Source organism: Liolophura sinensis, chromosome 6, assembly GCF_032854445.1.
Source record: "Liolophura sinensis isolate JHLJ2023 chromosome 6, CUHK_Ljap_v2, whole genome shotgun sequence".
Taxonomy (NCBI): Eukaryota; Metazoa; Mollusca; class Polyplacophora; order Chitonida; family Chitonidae; genus Liolophura; species Liolophura sinensis.
In genome coordinates this window covers 70,520,785-70,542,768 of record NC_088300.1, presented here as the reverse complement: position 1 = coordinate 70,542,768, position 21,984 = coordinate 70,520,785, and the positions used below count along the sequence as shown (strand labels likewise).

The window sequence follows — 21,984 nt, the reverse complement described above, 5'->3', positions numbered from 1 at the left end:
CCTATACAGGCTTAGGTATTTATTGTACAGTGAGTGACCCATAAATTCACCGGTCTGCCTAAAGTGAACATTAAAGTCAAAAGTATCATGTGCCTTATCTGAAAGGCAACAAAAACAAACTGTGTCCAGATAAACTTCAGCTTTTCTTCCTTTTTTGTATGTTTTCTTTCCAAAAAGTTCCACAAAAATCAATTATTTTCTAAGACGGGTTTTTGAAATCATATTTTCAAAAAGGTTTTCACATTAATAATCCATTAAAACTTATCATAGTGATCCCAGGGTAGTTCATTGGAGATGATTTTGCAGAAAATAATTATCTTCAAATTGCTCCCTAGCCAAATAAGGGAAATTCTTTGAAGAAAGGGAAGTGATGTCACATCAGTTTTCACATGGGGCTTTAAATGACACTGACTTCATCACTTCGTTTATGTTCTCTTAAATGCAACAAAAGATTTCGGAGATGTAAAAATGACAATATCCGAAAGTGTATGGATTAAAAAGGAAAGTTGTCACCAAAGTGGAAATGGTCTTCAGCATGGAAAAGGATTATTTCTGTGGTGAAAAGGGTTTCTATATATTGGCATACTGTGGTTGACACCCGATAATAAGTTTAAATACCTCTTGGATTTGTGCTGTAGAAAACTGGAGAACAGGTTTCAATCGCCTGGAATCCTAACCTGCACAGCCGAGAATGCCTGCATGTTATACAACCTGGGGAAAGACATTTACTCGCTGACGAAAACATTTGCATCTAGAAGAACTTTGTATCAAGTAAAAACATTTGCATCTATTAAAGGAATCATATGTGTCTAGGAGAAAAGTTTCCAATCTAGAAGAAACCCGTTACACTGAGAATGTACAACTTGTGTACGGTGGACTCGTTTCTCGAGGCTCTGGAAAGTATTTAAATGATTCTATAAAATTTATAAAACTTTTGTTTGATACATTTGGTAGTTTTATCTATAAACTGTCTTCCTCATCCTTATTTATAATCGTAGAAGGTGCTACTTTTTTTTAAATTACTATTATACCATGAAATTGAACCAGTATTTTGAGTGCCACGAGGTGGGACTTAATCTCTTTGTCTTAAGAATTGAATTCAGTATTTAGATATATACTATCAAAGGTCATGTGTGATAGATAGCAGAACAAAACAGATTCCTTGCTACATCTTGCTGTCATCGTACAAAAGACAAAACCTTTTAGAATGACACATGGACTAAGTATGAGATTAGAAATACTTGGCTATTTACGACTTTCAAATTCACTATACATGTATATGAAGTGGCCCTTTGAGAAAAAATCGATCAAACTGACATTGGCAGTGGTCATGAAGAGAGCAGGATAACAGTTGCTTGTGGTCGTTAACGCAGTGTGCTGAACATAGGATTCATCTACAACGTATGCGCTGTTGCATGTACGTAAGTTATGATTTGATTGCCTCTATACCATCATGGGAGTTAACACATGTTACAGAGCTGTTAAACATTGATGTAACATCGGCGCTCACAATAGCTTTGCGCAATCCGGCCCAGCCTTATGGTATGCTCCAAACCTAATTCCCACAGAAGCAGCCTGCACAAAACATAACCTTTATATAAGGAATATTGTCGAAGAAGCGAACATTCCGAGGGGAAACAACGATGTGGACAGCCGTAGATGACCATTGACAAGAAACGCATTGGTCTTCCAAATACGGAATTTAATAAACGGAGAAAATCAAAACACAGCTGATGGCGCTGACAAAGGCAAAGATAATATAAATGATGAAGTAGGCAGATGGCTCAGTGGTAAATTATAAATATCGTAATAAGCGAATTACATACAGGTATAAGCAGTCTGTGCGCCGATTGAAAATTGTGATAGCATTGAACGAATACGCTGTAACAAGGAACCGTGAATAAAACATGAATATTCTTGACGGGGTGTTACAAGTCTGAGGCTGAAAGCAATCGTGAGACACCGATACTTCAGCATTCTCTTGACGAACGATGTCCGCGATGACTAACGTGAAAATCCCCCCCCCCCCCCCAAAAAAAAAAACAAAAAAAAATATTGGATCTACTTAGGCAATGGTTGTTGAAGATGGTTCTGCTCATGGAAACAGAGATAGCCTTTTATTATATACACGTGTGATTCCTATCCATAACTTAAAGTAACAGCAAAAGTAACGCAGACGCGCTAATATGATCAGTATTGATATGGTAGCGAATAACCCCGTATCGACAGTTTGGCTTGCCTGTTTATAGTCGAATGGTGAGTGTATACAAAGACTGCAGTTATTGACAAAGTAATGACATAAGCGAACGTAATAGCTTTTGTTTGTGTATTCGTAAAGCCCAATACTTTTGCTGCTTGGGGGTTGGACTTTCTGGTATGTGACACACATGTTTGGGCTAAAATTCACTCTGAAAATGACCAGGGGCGTAGGAAGTAAATGAGAGGTGGGAGAGGAGCCTTTAACTTGAAAATATTGAAAATTTGTGTGCTAAGATGGAGATCATCTGAACGGTCAAATAGAAGCCAAAAAATCGCCAAAGGGAATTCCAATCCAGCATTATGATAAAAAAAGCTAGATAAATTCGTTATTTATATTCTTACGTGTTTTGTGATAGAAAGCATGCAGGCATGGCTTTATAAAATATTAGCATCGTTTGTAAGTATTATCGCCTTGCTGAAAATATGCCATGAAATAGGGCAAATACTGCAAAATAGGGCAAATAGAGTTTTCCTGAGTGCTGAAGGGTAAGAGACCTTCCGGGGAAATTAATGGATGTGAGTTTTCACTTTGCTTGAATGCTGCGTTACATTGCCCAGTTGTGCAAATTACAAAATTTCAGGCTAAAATATCTCCACTATAAAATTACAGTGCGTCAATCTGCTTGAACAAATTAAAACAGTGAAGAAAACAATGAACATTCACTGTGGTGTATTTTTGGTTTATATGGTTAGGTCGAAAAGTGAGATGGGGCCAGAGCATATGCTAACACCCCCCCCCCCCAATCACCCCCTCCCCCTTACTTTTGAAAGTGCGGGAGCACGGGCCACCCCTGCATCCCCGCTTCCAAAGTCACTGATGACATCCATTACTTTATCTTAACTCCCGCCTAGATAACAGTAAGCTTGTACACTAAAGATACACGAATGTAAGTAGTTACCAAAACGATTTACAAGTGGGTGAAACAAAAGCGTGGAAGTTCATGGCAAGATCTGGGAAATTGGTTATTTTATATTGGACATTGGCATAAATATCTGCTCCCCTAAGAAACAATCAAGCATCATTTGAACTTTGTCAAAATTACTGACAAGGAAATTAAGTTGCTACATTGCAATATAATGGGCTCCCTTACGTGGGAAGGTTTTCAGCAACCTGCGGATGGTCGTGTGTTTCCCCTGGGCTCTGCCCGATTTCCTCCCACCATAATGCTGACCGCCGTCGTGAAAGTGAAATATCCTTTCATACGGCGCAAAACACCAATCAGACAATCAACAGATAGTAACAAAACATTAACTAAATCAGTAGGCGTACGAAGCCGGTTCTTTTTTATTAGTTCTTTGTGGCTTTGTTTACGAATAATTGGGGAATGTTAAAGGGAATTTTTAAAGAATGAATGCGACTGAAGTAAACAGCCTACATTCGAATATGGGAGATGCAATGTTCAAATGGGTAGTATAGAAGTTTTACATACCGAAAGCCCTTTCAGCCTGTTGCAGTCAACAGGGGCAAGCGGGGTATTTCGCAAAGGCCTTTTTGACAGTAAAGCAATAATTACCGGGCACCGATGCGGTGAAATATACAACTGTATATGAAGATATCTGAGATGTAATATACACATTTTCCTATATCCTTGGCAATGTAAACCTCTGTGGCATAGCTTGGCGAGTAAAAACAGACCAGTGACGACAATGTGACAATTTTCAAATGGTCAAACATAACCGATGAACTTTGACCTCTGTCCACTTACCCTAATTAGGGTTTAATTTCAACTGTTAATGTAAATGTTTAAAAAGACCCTTCAATGTGTATCTATATCGCATGACGACACATTAATACGCAGTGGAAATACACTGGCTAATGAATACCTCGCAGCATACACTAAGAGCTTACAGAATGGTTCCCCTCACTTTTCTAGTATGCGGGACAAGGTTTCTAGTATACGGGACGAGGATTCTAGTACACGGGACAAGGTTTCTATTGTCTAAACTGCAGTACACAAAGAAGATTATAGAAGCATCCGCCTCGAAGTCAGGAGACCTGGGATCAAACCCGAGTCAGGCCATAACAAAGACTCAGAAAATGCCACTTGTTGCTGCCTCGCTAACGTTGGGCACTGAAAGGTAAGAGGAAGGAAGGACTGGTTGACCCGTAGTCAGTATAACGTGACTGGGTGGGGTGTCATCTCTAGTGTCTTCGCCATGATGCTTCAGTTGCGGCAGCACTTTGGCGGCATGGACTCGCTCTGCCTCAAGAAGACACGGTATATGTACTCACACCTAATGACTCTTCGTCACCATATGACTGAAAAACTGTTAAGTGCGACCTTAAACTCCAAGCACTCATTCATTCATTCTTCTCACAAATAGACGGGTGTTTAAAATTCGGCTGAACTGGTCATTTGCTCCCATTCACTGATGGGCATATACGTATCTTATGTATTTTATGTATCTTTAAGATGGAGCTGAAAGCTAAGATGCTTATAAGGATGTCCATTGGCCTATGCAGTATGCAAGTTATGTGAAATTCACGTCCCAAATCATATGTGTTGTATTATATGCATGGTCTAACACTGGTCACATATGCAGTCATCACACAGCAGTCTGTTACACCGGTAGCAAAGCTGGCAGAGCGTCCGCTTCGGGAGCGGTAGATCCTGAATCAATCCTGGGTCGAGTCACACATAAGACCTTAAAAGAGGAAGTTGTAACTTCCTCGCTTGACGTTCAGCATGAAGGATAGTGCAACGACTGGTTGACCCGTATCAGTATAATGGCTCTGGCGAGGCAGCTTACTTGCCTTCGGTAAACCGTCTTAGTGAAGCAGCACTAGATAAAAGAGCGGTGGGAATCCGTCCTGCAACAAGGAGGCACATAACATGCACTCTAAGTATTCCTTCGTCGTCATATGACTGAAAAAATGTTAAGTACGACTTTATGTCCCAAGCACTCACTCACTCACTCACTCACAGCAGTCTGGTGGTATCGAGAATGCAATCCTCGTATATTTCAAGGCAAAAATGCATCACACTTCCCGTAAAGAATAAGATCACATTATGTGGTAATTAAGCCTTTAGCAAAGGTTGTAAAAAAATAATTGAATTAATAAATGTCAACTATGGCTTCACGTCCTTGGACCAGATATCAGAGTAATGCAAAGTCATGCAAAGAGAAACTGTCAACAGTTTACGTTAAGGGTGGAAATACGCACGGTATGTTCTAGGCAAATGAGTGAAATCAAATTGTCTATGTTACAGACACTATATGAATACTGATTTCATTCATTTGCTTATAAACACACTTTGCACTTTTACATCATTGAAACTGTTGAATGTTTCTCTTTTCATGATTCCGTTCTAATTCGTACTTTATATACTGTTTTAATTCTTTGGTGCTTTGTGTTAAACGTCGCCTTTGGAAAATGGCCTTCCGATTACTGAGCTGTAATAACCACCTCGGTTGAGGGCTGGTATACCAATGCCTATTTCGACGCATAGATTCAAACCGAGTGTCATGTTAGTATATAAGTTGCCGATAATAAAATATGAATCTTAGTTGTGGCCGGCAAGCTACAGATTCTCCAGATGGTTGATGTTATCTGGACCTGTATTTCTAAAAAGATCAAAACGGTTTCCTGTGGACAAGAGGAATAGTTTAAATTTTGACCTTGTAAATTATCCTTACTTGAACAGTTTGTGTTGTGTGACGATTTCAGTCAACGTCACAAGTTATTAATGCAAAAACTGGTGCGTCAAGGTTATTCCACCACACGGCTTCACTCTAAGTGTCTTGAGTAATTAAGAATGAGCATAGTTCTCTTGTAAGTTATTATGGACAGAGCGTCCAGAATATCTAGTACTTTGCTTTATGATTGTGTCTAGTTCCGCTTGAGCGGAAGTTAGGGACTGTATATCACTTTTAACATATGAACAACGCCAATCAAAGGGCAACAAAGGTACATTTTTATCATCAACAACTTATATACTAGCATGGTACACGATCTGAATACTGAGTTCACCCATTCACCTAGAACAATCCTTGCATCTTTCCAACAGTACTGAAAACTGTTGACAGCTTCTCTTTGCATGATTCCGTCCCAATCTCGTACTTTCTTATACTTTCATATACATATACTTTCTTAGATCTTTGGTAGTTTGTGATAAATGTCGTTGGAACTGGCCTTGCGATTATTGATCCGAAACGTCCATCTTGGTCCATCCTGTTTCGACGCATAGATTCATCGGTATTTATGGTGTACCAGTACCGAGACAAGCATCTGTACCCTGAGCGCCAAGCGTGGGTGTACATGTGCCAACATTAACATCTATTTCCTTAGAAAGAACCGTGGGTGTACATGTACCAAGACATGCATCTATATTTTTAACACGAACAGTGGCTGCGTATGTACAAAGACTGGTATCTGTATCTTGAACGTCAGGCGTAAATGTAGATGAAACAAGATTGGCATTTGTATAGCCTGAGGTCCAAGACCCGAATGTACATGTACCAAAAATTTGTATGTATATCTTTAGCGCGAAGTTTGGATGTACATCTACCAAGACAGGCGTCTATATCCTGAGCGCCAGATGTGGATGTACATGTACTAAGATTTGCATCTATGTATTGAACGCTAAGCGTGGGTGTACCTGTACAACGACATGCAATTATATCTTGAACGCTAAGTGTGCACGTACATGTATCAGTAGTTGCATTCATATATCTTGAGCTCCAATATAGCGTGGATGTACATGCACCAAGAGAGACACCTGCATCATGAGCGCGAAGCATGGATGTTCATGTACCAAGACAGACGTCTATATCCTGAGCGCGGAGCATGGATGTACACGTTCCAAGATTGGTATCCATATCGTGAGCGCCAAGCGTGGGTGTACACGTATCAGAGCAGGTGTCAATAAGGATGCGTGGTTGTACATGTACCAAGACAGGCATCCATATCCTGAGTGCCAAACGTAGATGGACATGTACCAAGACAGGCATCTATATCCTGAGTGCTAAGCGTAGATGGACATGTACCAAGATTGTCATCTGTATCCTCGGTCCCAAGCGTGGGTGTACATGTACCAAGACCGGCATCTATATCCTGAGTGCCAAGCGTGGGTGTGCATGTACCAAGACAGGCATCTATATCCTGAGTGCCAAGCTTGGGTGTGCATGTACCAAGACAGGCATCTATATCCTGAATGCCAAGCTTGGGTGTGCATGTACCAAGATTGTCATCTGTATCCTCGGTGACAAACGTAGGTGTACATGTAACAAGATTGGCATCTATATCTTGAGTGCTAAGCGTGGGGGTACATGTACCAAGACAGGCATCTATATCACGAACGCCAAGCGTGGGCATACACGTACCAAGACAGGCATCTATATCCCGAACGCCAAGCTTGGGTGTACAGGTACCAAGAGGGGCATCTATATCCCTAACGCCAAGCGTGGGTGTACATGTACCAAGGGGGGAGGGGGGGCATCTATATCCCTAACGCCAAGCGTGGGTGTACATGTACCAAGGGGGGGGGGGGGGGCATCTATATCCCTAACGCCAAGCGTGGGTGTACATGTACCAAGGGGGGGGGGGGGCATCTATATCCCTAACGCCAAGCGTGGGTGAATATGTACCAAGACAGGCATCTATATCCCGAACGCCAAGCTTGGGTGTACAGGTACCAAGAGGGGCATCTATATCCCTAACGCCAAGCGTGGGTGAATATGTACCAAGACAGGCATCTATATCCTGACTGCTAAGCGTGAGTGTACATGTAGGGCTTACCAATACAGGCATCTATATCCTGAGTGCCAAGAGTGGGTCTGCACGTACCAAGACAGGCATCTATATCCTGAGTGCCAAGAGTGGGTCTGCACGTACCAAGACAGGCATCTATATCCAGAGTGCTAACTGTGGATCTATAGGCAGGAGTACACATATGTAAGAATAATTTACAAAATTGAAACCATCCTAGTAAAGTCGGTGTGCCAGGGACATAGCCTACAACACCTCACCAAAACACTATTTAAACAAATGACAATATATTTACTTAAAGTTTGTTTTAATTTTGTTTGGTGGCAATATTAATCGTGGCAAACAAGTTAATGTTCCAAGGTAAACTTTTTCTGCTTGACACATGTCAGTGAGCACAGGCCCGACATCGCTGTGGGTTTGTATACCCACGTGACCCGGGGTGCATTCTGGGTACCGGGCCATGTGAGTTCACGGAAGTCTGTCAAACATGAAAATCAGTCGTGTCATTTGGAGATTAGCTGCCGTCTACCTGACTACGCTACCATACGTCCTGGTGAGTACACGCTGAGAGCCTATGGTCAACTCAGGCGATATACCGGGTTTTTAACACTCATAAACATATAGCTCTGAAAATTGTTACCATCCCGGACTTGTGAAACAACAACAACGAAATTATTGATCGGTAAGCTCACCAAACAAACTGATACTGTCAAACTCAGAAGTAGCGAATCGGCGGGGGATAAATGTTCATTTTGACTCGTTTGCTTATTTATTGGGTAACCACGGAGAAAGATTCAACTCTCAGACTCTGATATCATGCAAGCTGTTATACCCACCTCCCCCACCCCCAACCCACCAACCTTTTTTTCCCTTTCATGTCCGCAAAAGTTCAGAAGTCATTACATGTACTTTTTATTTCTAACATTCACGGATGTATAAACTGACCAGATAAATGTCGAACGAGAATGCAGGTATCACATTTATCTCGCTGAACAATTTAATTTACAAAGTGATGAGTAAGCTTAACTGCATACATGGAGGTGGTAAAGTTTCTGAACTCCTAGAATGGTAACGGTATGTAGGTAGGGGACGTGCAGCACATGTTAGCCAGATAACAGTTCTTGTGGCTTGCAATCAGTCAAGTTTTAGGTCATTTAACCAGCCTCTATAAATTATTATGAATACATATTTTGAAATAAGAAATAAGATAAATTAGATATATATAAATATATATAAATTAGTGTGTATTGTGTAGGGAGGGACGCAGAACTTACCTTCATAGAATTCAAGTATGGTTTGAACATACCATATTTACTGTAACCACTGTGCATTTCTGCTTTCCTCACTCCATTCAGAGAAGGTGATTTATTGAAGCCATGCAGACCAGATCAAGAGATACACCCTATGCAAAGAATCCAGATGCGTCAAGAAATAAAAATGCAGCTGAGTATGGTGAGGAGAGAGATGGCAAACATGACAGCAAGGAGCCCACCAGTAAAACTGTATATGTCATATTTGCATCCTTGATCTTTGATCTGCTGGGATTTACAGTTATTCTGCCCCTTTTGCCATCACTGCTGGATTATTATGGTCAAAAAGATCAGGTGAGTTTGATAATTATAGATTAAAGTAATTGATGAATTCACTTTTTAGTTCAATTAAAGTAAAATTTAAATGCAATCGGGTTGAAGTAATTAATGCTTTTTTAAACATCAGTTACAATAAAATTTAAATACGACTTATTCAGTGTCGTGCTGACTTTGACCCTTTTGTTAAGGATGCTGACAGAATATTTAGAACTCTGATAAAATTGATTGCATTGCATAATATTACACAAATCCATATAAGAACTATTAAGAGTATGGGATGCTTAGAAATGTTAAAAAATACCATTTTACGTGTGAATTCTATCTGCATAGTGTATATTTTTTAAGGGCAGTGGTATAGTGTACATTATACATACAGCTTAATAACTTAAAAAGTGAAGATTTAAGTACAAAAACAAATTGCATAGATTTATGGTTACATTTAGCATCTAAACATGCTATTTTATGCAGTTTTTGTGAAATACATGCCTACAGTACATGTACATGCCTTTATAATGTGACATGTCTGATGTAGGATGGCCTGTACCATGTGCTGAAGCAGTCTGTAACTGGGTTTAGGGAACTTGTCGGGGCTCCAGACACTCCCAGATGGAATTCTGTTTTGTTTGGGGGTAAGACATCTGAATTTTTTACCTGTACTATTAAACCATCCTCAAGCTTTGTCTCTGCATGTATGTGTTATGTAAAATGTAATCTTAATCATGTAGATATTGTTTATGGTTGTGAATTTAAACATGTTATTTATTTATGTATAATGGAGTTTGGCATAGTGTACAGATGTGATTGTTTTGTTGATGGCTCTTTATATCATGAACGACATATCTAATAGTTCAGCTTTTGATATATAAAACGTGTTTATATACAAATTCATTATGTGTACATGTATGTTATTTTGAAATATTGTCATAGCAGCATAACTGATTTATTTATTTGATTCGTGTTTTACCCCGTGCTCGAGAATATTTCACTTATACAACAGCGACCAGAATTAGGAAACTGGGCAGAGCTCGGAGCAAACCCATGACCATTCTCAAGTTGCTGACAGACCTTTCCATGTACTCCTGGAGAGGGAGCATAATTGCAAAACTCTTGCATTAGGCCAGGTATTTGGTTAACCATTGAAGTTAAAGTCAAAACACTTTGTCTGAATGTATTCACTATGGTATGGTATAGAAAATGTGATACTGGTGTAACACTCTTTTTGAATGTACTCACAATGGTATGGTATAGAAAATATGATACTGGCATAACACTTTTTCTGAATGTACTCACAATGGTATGGTATAGAAAGTGTGATACTGGTGTAACATTCTTTCTGAATGTACTCACAGTAGTATGGTATAGAAGGTGTGATACTGGTATAATGCTCTTTCTTAATGTACTCACAATGGTATGATATAGAAAATGTGATACTGGTATAACACTTTTTCTGAATGTACTCACAGTGGTATGGTATAGAAAGTGTGATACTGGTGTAACATTCTTTCTGAATGTACTGACAGTACTATGGTATAGAAGGTGTGATACTGGTATAATGCTCTTTCTGAGTGTACTCACAATGGTATGGTATAGAAAGTGTGATACTGGTGTAACATTCTTTCTGAATGTACTCACAGTAGTATGGTATAGAAGGTGTGATACTGGTATAATGCTCTTTCTGAATGTACTCACAATGGTATGGTATAGAAAGTGTGATACTGGTGTAACATTCTTTCTGAATGTACTCACAGTACTATGGTATAGAAGGTGTGATACTGGTATAATGCTCTTTCTGAGTGTACTCATAATGGTATGGTATAGAAATTGTGATACTGGTGTAACATTCTTTCTGAATGTACTCACAATAGTATGGTATAGAAGGTGTGATACTGGTATAATGCTCTTTCTAAATGTACTCACAATGGTATGGCATAGAAAATGTGATACTCAAATTAAAACGAAGCTTTTCAAATAAATATTTGTTATCTATTGAACCTGTCAACTGACACGTATATGTACATGTATAGAGCCTGTCAACTGACTCATACATGTCAGTGTGTGGAACCTGTCAACTGACATGTACATGTATGGAACCTGTCAACTGACAGGTACATGTATAGAACCTGTCAACTGACACCACATGTACTATGCTCCTTGGTGAATATCTAAAACTGTAAGGTGCATACTAATATCGTCATAAAGTCAAATTCAGTCGATATACTGACATGTTCTCTTTGTGACATGTTCCCTTTGTGTCGTGTACCCCAGGGTTGCTGGGCTCAGTCTTCTCCCTCCTCCAGTTCTTAACTGCCCCAGTGGTGGGTGCCTTGTCGGATGTATATGGAAGAAAACCCATCATGCTTCTCACTCTGGTAAGTACAAGTATTACCTATGTTTATGCGGTAGTGTCAGGGCTAGAAATCCGTCTTTAGACTCATTCTGCCAGCAACCTGCGGATGGTTGTGGGTTTCCACTGGGCTTTGCCCCTTCCTTCCCGCCATAATGCTGGTCGCCATTGTATATGTGAAAAATAAATAAGTAAATGTAAGACTCATTCAGTTTGTTCAAGACTTGACCCAGTTGCATCTGTACCATAAGGCCTCAGACTTGAATCCAGCCCCAGCAAGTGCATTGATGACTTTAAGACAGGAGGTTTGTCTGGTACCTGGTGGAAGGTGGCGTTTTACTCCAGTTACCTCCTGTTGATGTGTGTGTACCTCATGTCTACCATCATTTAAGTGATAAATACTACAGTGCATTATTTAACACTAAAGAAATGAAAAAGATACACACCCATTCAGAAAATAATAACAAATTAAAAAATATTTTGAATGAGTCCAGACTCAATGCTGTTGAATAAAAACACAAGTTGCTGTTTTTCAATCCAATTATTATGACTTTTCTGCGTCATGACATTTACATGCTGAGAAGGTTTATATTAGTGTTGTGCAAGATGAGGTAACAGCTACGGGCCTTGCCAGAGACTCAGCGGGCGGAATGTGTCGTCCCATCAGTGGTCCTGGCTAGTAGGCTTGGTGGTTCTCTGTTAGCTCTGTCTTGCACATTATCTTCTGGTTGTCTCCAAATATGCCAGTCTTGAGACCTATTTTTAACTTGCGGAGAGGAATATGTCCAAATCACCTGACCCAAAATGCCGTCCGGCACTACACTAGAAGCATATGACCTGTTTAGCACTGACCACAAAGTGGGTCAATCTTATGCGGTCGTTCACAGGGATCTAGTGCTTTTGCTACACATGGAGATAAAGTATCGCGCATTTGAGTGATGGTAACCATAACAACACTATCAGATAACTGGTGAAAAGCTATGTCGTAATGTTCCATGCCAAACAGATTCATAACAAATCGTTGGTGGACACTCAGATTGTGTAAAAAGTTTAATGTTTAGGACAAATTTCATGAACAGAATTACATATTTTGACATTTCATGACACCTGATGGCATGCTCTGTAGACATTGTTTTGTCTAGACTAATTATATTAAAAACAAGTACTTGTTGTGAAACCCAAGGGTATGTTCTTGACCCCAGTTTAAAACATCAGTGGAGTAAATAAATATTTAGTAATTAATTTATTTGATTGGTGTTGTACACTGTATCCAAAAATATTGCTTGACAGCGACCAGTATTGTAGTGGCGGGAATCCGGGTTGGGTCTGGGGGGAATTCACAGCCATCATTATGCTGCACTGTCCTGATAAGGAAACAAAAAAAACAAATAAACTTTTTGTCCTCATGTGTTCTACTAAAGTGTTGGCTTTATGATTTAGTCTGTCAACCTTACATTCATATACATGTAAGTTTGACTGTGGTATAATTTGGCCAGATTAATAGAAAGCCATGGGATCATTATTCATACAATTGAATGTTGTTTCTGATATAATGACTGTAATGTAATGGCTGTAATGACTGGTGTACATGTTATATCTCCACTGTCCTGTATGTGGTCTGGGTCGTTTGTTTACAGGTAGGGATTTCCTCCTCTTATGTGCTGTGGGCCCTGTCTAGGAACTTCACCGTGTTTGTGTTAGCGAGGATTGTAGGAGGGCTAAGTAAGGCCAACATTAACCTGAGTACAGCCATTGTGACTGATGTCTCCTCTAGTCGTACCAGAGGCAAGGGAATGGTATGTAACAGACACAGAGTATACATACTGGACTGTAACAGGCTGGGGTACATATTGACACAGCCATTGTGACTGATGTCTCCTCTAGTCGTACCAGAGGCAAGGGAATGGTAAGTAACAGACACAGCATGTACATACTGGACTGTGACAAGCTGGGGTACATTTTGACACAGCCATTGTGACTGATGTCTCCTCCAGTCGTACCAGAGGCAAGGGAATGGTAAGTAACAGACACAGCATGTACATACTGGACTGTGACAACCTGGGGTACATATTGACCAAGCCATTGTGACTGATGTCTCCTCCAGTCGTACCAGAGGCAAGGGAATGGTAAGTAACAGACACAGCATGTACATACTGGACTGTGACAAGCTGGGGTACATTTTGACACAGCCATTGTGACTGATGTCTCCTCTAGTAATACCAGAGATCACACTCATTGTGACAAGATATGGTGCATTGTGGCAATCGCAATCATATTAGTCTCTCTCTTTGATGTACCAGAGGCAAGAGGAATGAATTGCACATTGTGGTAGACAGTAGGAGAAATATGTTAATTTTAGAAACATTATTCTTACTTGTCAGTTCACTTTTGGACAAGGGTGCACAAATGAATGTGTATTTCTTCTGAAATTGTCATGTATTGTTTTATGTGTATAAATTTGGCTACTGTGCAAAGTCTTGAAGGCTAACATGAAATATCTTAATAACATAAAAACAAAATCTCATATAAAGCATTATGTGTAATTGTGTACAGGTGAGATAAAAGGAATGTGTTGAACTTCATGGAACTGTATACTATTACATATATCCCTGACTGATTCTCCACCCACTTGGTTACCGTCATCATGTAAGATTACCAAGTGCTGTTAAACCCTAACCAAATAAATGAATGACTGAGACATGCCCGATATGTGCTTAAGCTTCTTCAGACATTAACATGTGAGCTCTGTTTTTGTTTCCTGCAGGCCTTCATTGGTATAGCCTTCAGCTTGGGCTTCACTCTGGGGCCTATGATCGGTGCCTTGTTTGCTGGCTGGGCACGAAGTCATGCTCAGGAGTTCTACACCACACCTGCTCTCTTTGCCTTAGTGCTGTCCGTCATTGATATCATATATGTATACCTCTACCTGCAGGAATCACTGCCTCCCAAAAAACGGGTAAGTTTACACATCAGGGTCAGGGTATTTGAAAACTGTACCAGCATTAAAAAGACAGCATTATGTTGTATATATAGACACACAGTGCACTTAGCTAAGGGATACTCAGCACTAAGTAGTTTTCATAAAACTGATCCCTGGCTTAAATCTTATGAAACTATTGTGACTTTATTCCAGATTATAGTTAATACTGGGCTTACATATGAAAACACCTGTGAACAACTGGACGCAGGTCTCAGTATGCTGTTTCTATCACCTTTACTCTGCACAGTTGACATGGAAGTAACCCAGGGTAATATAAGATTGAAAAATTAAGATCATGTCTCATTCAGGTTAAATTTTTGTATAACAGGATGTTTTTGTTTACATGTTCAGTGATGATGTTGTTAATGCTGGGTGATGTTGTCTTGTCTTGTATGTGCCCTCCATGTCTATATGGGATCATGTATCTGTTATTCCAGGCCAAGTCCTTGACCAGTGAATTTAAGAATGCATCAACACTAGTGAACCCTGTGGCCTTATTTAGATTTTCAGCTGTGGACAATATATCGATGAAAGGTATCTGTATGAATAAGATGCTTTTGTAAAAACAGTGACAAGTTTTGTGGAATGAATGTGTAGAATTTTTTAAGTTTGATATCTGTATCATCAGATGTGTACATGCTCATAAGAGAACATTACAGAAAGTCCTGTGTGAAGTGTCAGGTGTATTAAACTGGGTGCATTATTTGAACTGGCAATTTTTTTATTTTTTATGTTTTACCAGATTTAAAATCGATGCAGAAAGTTGGCATGGTGTATTTTCTGTACTTATTTTTCTATTCTGGCCTGGAATTCACCTTGACATTTATGGTTCATAACAGATTTCAGTATGACCAGTGAGTATGATTTATTTTTGATTTTAAAGCAATGAGATATACTGTTTTTTAAACACTGCTACATATGTATATACTGGTTATATATATATATATATATATATATAATAACTAATGTGTGTGCGATGTTTTCAATAAAAAAATAATTTCAGCTTTACAGAGTTTGGAATAGGGCTATTTGGATTTATAATGTTGTTCAATTAATATTTGTTTATGTTAAAGCCTGCAGGAACCAACCCAGGACAAAACCCTGATTATAAAGATTGTTTTTTCTATGAAAGGTGAAATTAATATTCATTTTAGAACCACACCTTCATATTTAAAATCAAAACTTAACTGTTTTATCTCAGGTTTGTGTATTTATTTATTTATTTGAGTGGTGTTTTATGCGGTACTTAAGAATATTTCAATTGTACGACTTCGGCCATGATTGTTTAGGCAGAAAATGAAAATTATTAAGGACGCATAATCAGCCATAAAATCACTGATGGCTGTTTAGAATAAATGTGGCTGAATATGAATAATGGCATTTATTATAAAATGTTGCCCATTTTATGGCTCTTCCCAAGTACGGCTGGAGAGGAAGCAGCAATGCACAAACTGGTTTACAGACCTTCTGTAGGCAGTAAAATGACGTATCATAAGATGTCGGTATGATCACCAGTATGCTAGGAGTGCTGATTTTTCTATACAATAATATTATCTGATAGACATTGAACATTATACGTAACCCCTCACATTGAAAACATTTCATTAATTTTCAGCATGCAGCAAGGAAAGATGTTCTTCTTTATTGGAATTATCATGATGCTGGTTCAGGGTAAGTATCTAAGATCTGTGTATCATCTGTTCTGTTGTCTACCCAAAACATTCAACCTGAAAGCTAAAGTCACCTTCAAATGAAACAAAGAAAGATAATCCATTCTTGTTGCCATTGCTTAATCAGTAGTTTTGTTCTGTTTTCTTACAGGTGGGTATGTGAGGCGATTGAGACCTGGCTCAGAAAAGACAGTGACAACACGGGTAAGCTTCTGGGCATTCTGCCCTCTCAGTCTGGGTGGTAGTCCAAAGTAATACCCCTCGGATGGTGGTTTCCTCGGGGCTCTTTGGGACTTCCTCCACTTATTATTCTAGTATGGGATTAAGTCCCATTCAAAGAAATGAATAGATCTTGATTTATTTACATGTAGATTTTTTTTGTGATGGGGTGCTTGTGAAGTGTTTCATGGTGATAAACTTTTCATTAAAATGATGGCAAAATTTTCATAAAATGATGGCTGTTTTCTTTTGTGTGTCTTTCCAGAGTATGGTGATATTAATTCCAGCCTTTGTCCTGATGGCATTTGCTAACTCTGCAGTGGTACTCTATGCTGGCCTGACAATGTTTGCGTTTGGTAAGTTTATTTAATGTCTTCTTGTGAATTCTGTCATATCCACAAATTCAGCTTTTTATCTGAAACACTTTGTACTAAAATTAAACATATTTTTAGTTCAGTCATTTGCATACCTTCTTAATGTTAATTTTTTGTTAAAAGTTAAAGTTCAGTGAATACAAGCTCTTTCTGGATAAGCAGTGAAGACAAGTTTAGCTCAGATAATCACATGATCATTCATTTTCATGTTGGTAGCCAGGGAGGTTGGGGGTGGGGTGGTGGTCTTTAGGTTCACATGCTGTCCATCAATCATGTTAGTCAGGTCAGTCCATCAGTCATCAATCTGAACAGATGTGCGTAATGATTCACCCTGTAAAGTTATAAATCTGGTTCTTGTACCGGTCTGTTTGATTCATATGGAGAAATTTTGGTCTTAATTGCTCTGTTTTCGTACTTGTCTTCACATGGAATATATTGAATTTAAACTTTCAATTTAAAAAGATTGTTTTAATGGCGCAAGTATTCTGAAGGCAATATTTCCTGAAAGCTTTAGGTTGAGTTAAAATTGTTCCTGTGCAGTATTGTATGGAGGCATGGCCTTGATCTCAAGCTAAGCATTGAAAAGGATTACCCATTCCCCCATTTCTCATCCGCAACTCTCACATGAACAGCCTCCTAGGGCAATACTTAAAAGCTGTTCGAAGAATTAGAAGCACTGTACAGTGTTTATACCTGTACATTGCCTGTTTCAGCATCAGCCACCATTGTCCCCTGCCTGACAACAGTCATCTCTAGGTTTGGAGGGGTGGATCAAAAGGGAGCTGTGATGGGTATCTTCAGATCCTTGGGGGCATTATCACGAGCATTAGGACCAGCCGTGGCTTCAACAGGTTAGTGACACAGTTACCTCCCCTTACCTTAGCTGCAAGAAAAAAGTTGCCACCAATGTTCTCATGGCCTCGGTGGCAGCTAGGGGAGCACTGCTCTTCCCAGGTGGCATTAAGTGGTCACTGTGAGCCACCTCTACTGGTGAAAACCTGAGCAGTGGCTTTTCTAAAGGGCGGTCAGTGGGGTTTTACTCAGGTTTCCTCCACATATTTAACGGACAGGTGTGTACAGGTGACACACACGTACTCCTGTGAAATAAATAAATAAATAAGTTCTTAAGTATGGTGTCAAATCCCAATTAAACGAATAAATAAATTCATTAATAAAAAATGAGATACGAGGACAGGTAAATGACTCTGTGTCTTTTTAGTGTCACACACTGATCAGGTCTGTTGTTAGAACATCCTTGGGATGTCATCTTCATCAAATTAGATAAAATTACATTAACAGAAATGTAAATAATCATATTATTGTTTGCTGTTCCTTTCCTCAGTGTACTGGAGTTGTGGACCACAGATTTGTTATTGTGTCGGAGGACTTTGTTTACTTCTGCCACTTTTCCTCATCAGGGGAATTCAAGTCGTAGATGCATAAAGCTGTAGAATGTGCAAATTGATCTTGAGAATGAAGAAAATCAATCAAAATCTTTCAAGTATTAAATTTGTTCATGTGGACAAATAAATTTGGTTATTAAGGCAGGAGATGGTGGCATATTTTCCTAAATAGCAAGATCTGTGAACACCATAATGGATAATGGAAAAGATAGAAAACTCCAGTGCTATGTTAGTTTTTTTTTTTCCTGTTAAGATTGTAATCACAGATGTCATGACTATATAGAACATGTATAAAAGTGAATGCCTTAATTTTTGTGTTTTTGCATAAATAAATCTGGTAACTTCTGTGTGAAAAAAATTCAAGGTGGAAGAGATCATATATCTTTGTGATGAGTTTAAATGTTTATTTTTATCAACAGTTTTATTTGCTTTATTTTGTTGATATTGTTGACACATTTGAAAATCAAATTGTTTTTTTTTTTTTAAACAAGGAGTCTACTAACACATGGCATATGAATCCAGATTGGCTTATCATTTAACTGTGTAAAGATGTAAAGCCGCCAAAACTTGAGTAACTGACTCTCTTACTGTTTATGAACAACTTTAATAGTCTTGTGGGTATTGGTCAGTGTAGATCCAGATTGCATAGAGGCAGTTAAGAACTTCAGTGGAATACACTTTGTTTAACTTCAGCACTGAATATAGGACGGATTCTGGATCTCCATTCGTCAGACGGTTTTTGTATCCATGGGGATAAGGTTTGCTCAGGCTATATCCCCAGTAAAGTGTGTCTTCCATAAACACATACATGCTCAATGCAATAAATGACATTCCATTTATCCAGAACATTTAATGTATCGTTGGTTCTACTGTATTCACAGTGATATGGATACCTTGTTGATCCTTGTGAAACCTTGGTGAACTTTGGAAAACCCAAGTAAACACTGTAAAACCGTGGTAAGCCAATGCCAGTAACTAACTATGTTGGCTGTCTGTGACCACACTGGTACATGTACATACCTATTATCGTGTGACCAAATCATACAGGGGTATAGTTTTTATACACATGTCAATATTTTTTCACTTTTCTAAGCACAGGATTGTTCCCTTGTTCCGATTGGACTGTGCATAGTTTGACAACAGCATACTTTTTATTATGAATCTACTGAGACTTAGATTTTAAAATAGAATTGTATTTTTTGGTAGAGTTTGGTGGTGTGGACATAATATATTCAAATGGATCACATCCATTTATTTTGAAGTACTTTTTTGATGACTTTAAAGGATTAAATTACAAGTTATTTGTATGTTTTAAAGAATGGAATGTTGAAAGTTTGTCGACAAAAGATTTGACTATGAACTCTCATGTTAGTTTCTACAAATCTGCTTATTGTGATATTTAGTTTGACTAAAGTGCTGCAGAGATGCAATTTTGGTGCATGTACTTATAATGTAATCATGTTTTACATTTTTTTTAAAGGTACATTTGTTTTAGAAATTTACTGAATGTCAATTTACTGAATAGCAGAAGTGCATTAAATAATACAAATATCAATTGTACAATTTCGGGCTTCGTTATGTTCGATATATTACATGTATATGTTTTTGTTATTCTTTCCAGTGCTAAGGGAGAAGACTTGTTAAGTACTGGTACATATCTGTGTACAAAGTTATTGTGCAAACTTTATTAGATATTTCTCTACATCATTTTCATTTTTTTTTTTCAGACTCAAAGAAATCGTTATACTTTCCTTTGCATGCAAATTTAATAACATCACTGCTGTAAGAGTTAGGAGTAGGTTACTGTTGTAGTGAATACCATAACATACCCTTGTGAGAGTCACATGATTGTAAGTGGTACTGCTGGTTTGCGTAATTTTGGAATTAGATGCACATGCATGAAAGTTATTTCATTTCTTGTTAAGGCTGACTTACGTCAAACAGCAAGTAAGAACTTGTGCGTGAGTGGTTATGTATTCCAAACCTAGCAGACTGTTGTGACAGGTCACGTATTCCAAACCTAGCTGACTGTTGTGACAGGTTACGTATTCCAGTCCTAGCAGATTGTTGTGACAGGTTACGTATTCCAATCCTAGCAGACTGTTGTGACAGGTCACGTATTCCAAACCTCACTGACTGTTGTGACAGGTTACGTATTTCAGTCCTAGCGGACTGTTGTGACAGGTTATGTATTCCAAACCTCGCTGACTGTTGTGACAGGTCACGTATTCCAAACCTAGCAGATTGTTTTTAATTTAGCATTGGCATATGTACATTTGCATGAATGTTGCCCAAATTGTCACTGTGGGAAAGAATTCTTGTCTACGTGATAGAGTATATTTGTGGATGATCTTCAGTTATCATTATATTAGAAAAGGTGCTATACTGTGGTGGATTATATTCATAGGCTTACACAAATCCATGTAAATCGACAACAGGAAAAACTTCTTGTGCAATGTATATAATAAAGACTATTTTTTAACCAAAACAAGTTGTCTCCCATTTCTTGATGAAGCAGTTGGTAGCTATGCCGTGTAATGTTAGTGGGAGTTGTCACTGACTTTGGTCTTCCCACACGTGGAAAATCTTTGAGAGCATGAGTCCGGCTGAAGCTGAATGGGCTGGAGTGTTACCAATGGAGATCAATCATAGGCCAGTACGTGGTTTCCTTTGCGCTCAGCCAAGATTCCTTCACTCATACTCCTGTCTTACAAATGCAGTAATCTTGATTTGTTTTTTATGCCATGCTGAAGAATATTTCACTTATACAAAAGTGGTTAGCATTACGATTGGAGGAACCCAGGAGAGTCCCGCAACCATGCGCAGGTTGCCAAGAAACCTTGCAATAATCTAGAGTATGGCACAAAAAAAAAACCCAAAACAAAACAGGTAAACAGATATTACACTTGTGAATGAAGATTTCAGTGGTGTGAACGAGAAAGGTCTTCCTTCACAGCATAACTAAAGTCAGAGCTCTTAACCCGACAAAGTCAAAAGAAAACTATCATCTGGATAAAAGAGTTACCCCATGTCTCTTTGTTCGATTTATCATTTCTGTACTATTTTGGACATTTTACCAGTGCCTTCTTGTTTCAGGTTTGATATTATTGAAAAGTGTGGTGTGCCAGTGTGGAGTTAAACCCCAACCATTCACTCTTGCAGCAGGTCAATCCAAATGCTAGTCTGGACCAGGCCTACCACACATGATGCACTTTCCCAGTCAGTGTACAGACACCATGCCGACAGTCCTTGGCCTGTGATCGTCTTCCATTCCAAGCCAGCGATACAGAACACCTCTTACAATAGGGGAGTTTCGAGTTGGAACTCTTTTCTGAGCAAAGGTAAAAACAGTCCTACTTTGTCATACGACCTGTGATAATTGTTAGGCAACCTTTGCTGACATTAATTTACTGATCACCTGTCTCACCCTTATTGA

General features: G+C 38.9%; 1 protein-coding gene across 2 annotated transcripts; it reads left to right on the top strand.

Moving 5' to 3' along the window:
• The first annotated feature begins 8,430 nt into the window (after positions 1-8,430).
• On the top strand, positions 8,431-21,023 carry LOC135466631 (major facilitator superfamily domain-containing protein 10-like). 2 transcript variants are annotated; one of them, XM_064744223.1, is made up of 13 exons: positions 8,431-8,522; positions 9,325-9,573; positions 10,091-10,187; positions 11,824-11,927; positions 13,540-13,698; positions 14,667-14,858; positions 15,320-15,416; positions 15,625-15,736; positions 16,498-16,553; positions 16,704-16,756; positions 17,037-17,127; positions 17,859-17,996; positions 18,488-21,023. In XM_064744223.1, exons 2-13 carry the CDS (start codon positions 9,346-9,348, stop codon positions 18,586-18,588), a joined length of 1,428 nt encoding a protein of 475 aa, XP_064600293.1. In that variant the 5' UTR covers positions 8,431-8,522; positions 9,325-9,345; the 3' UTR covers positions 18,589-21,023. The 2 variants fall into 2 exon arrangements, with proteins under 2 accessions (XP_064600293.1, XP_064600294.1); XM_064744224.1 differs by lacking the exon at positions 8,431-8,522 and adding an exon at positions 8,534-8,651.
• The last annotated feature ends 961 nt before the right edge of the window (positions 21,024-21,984 follow it).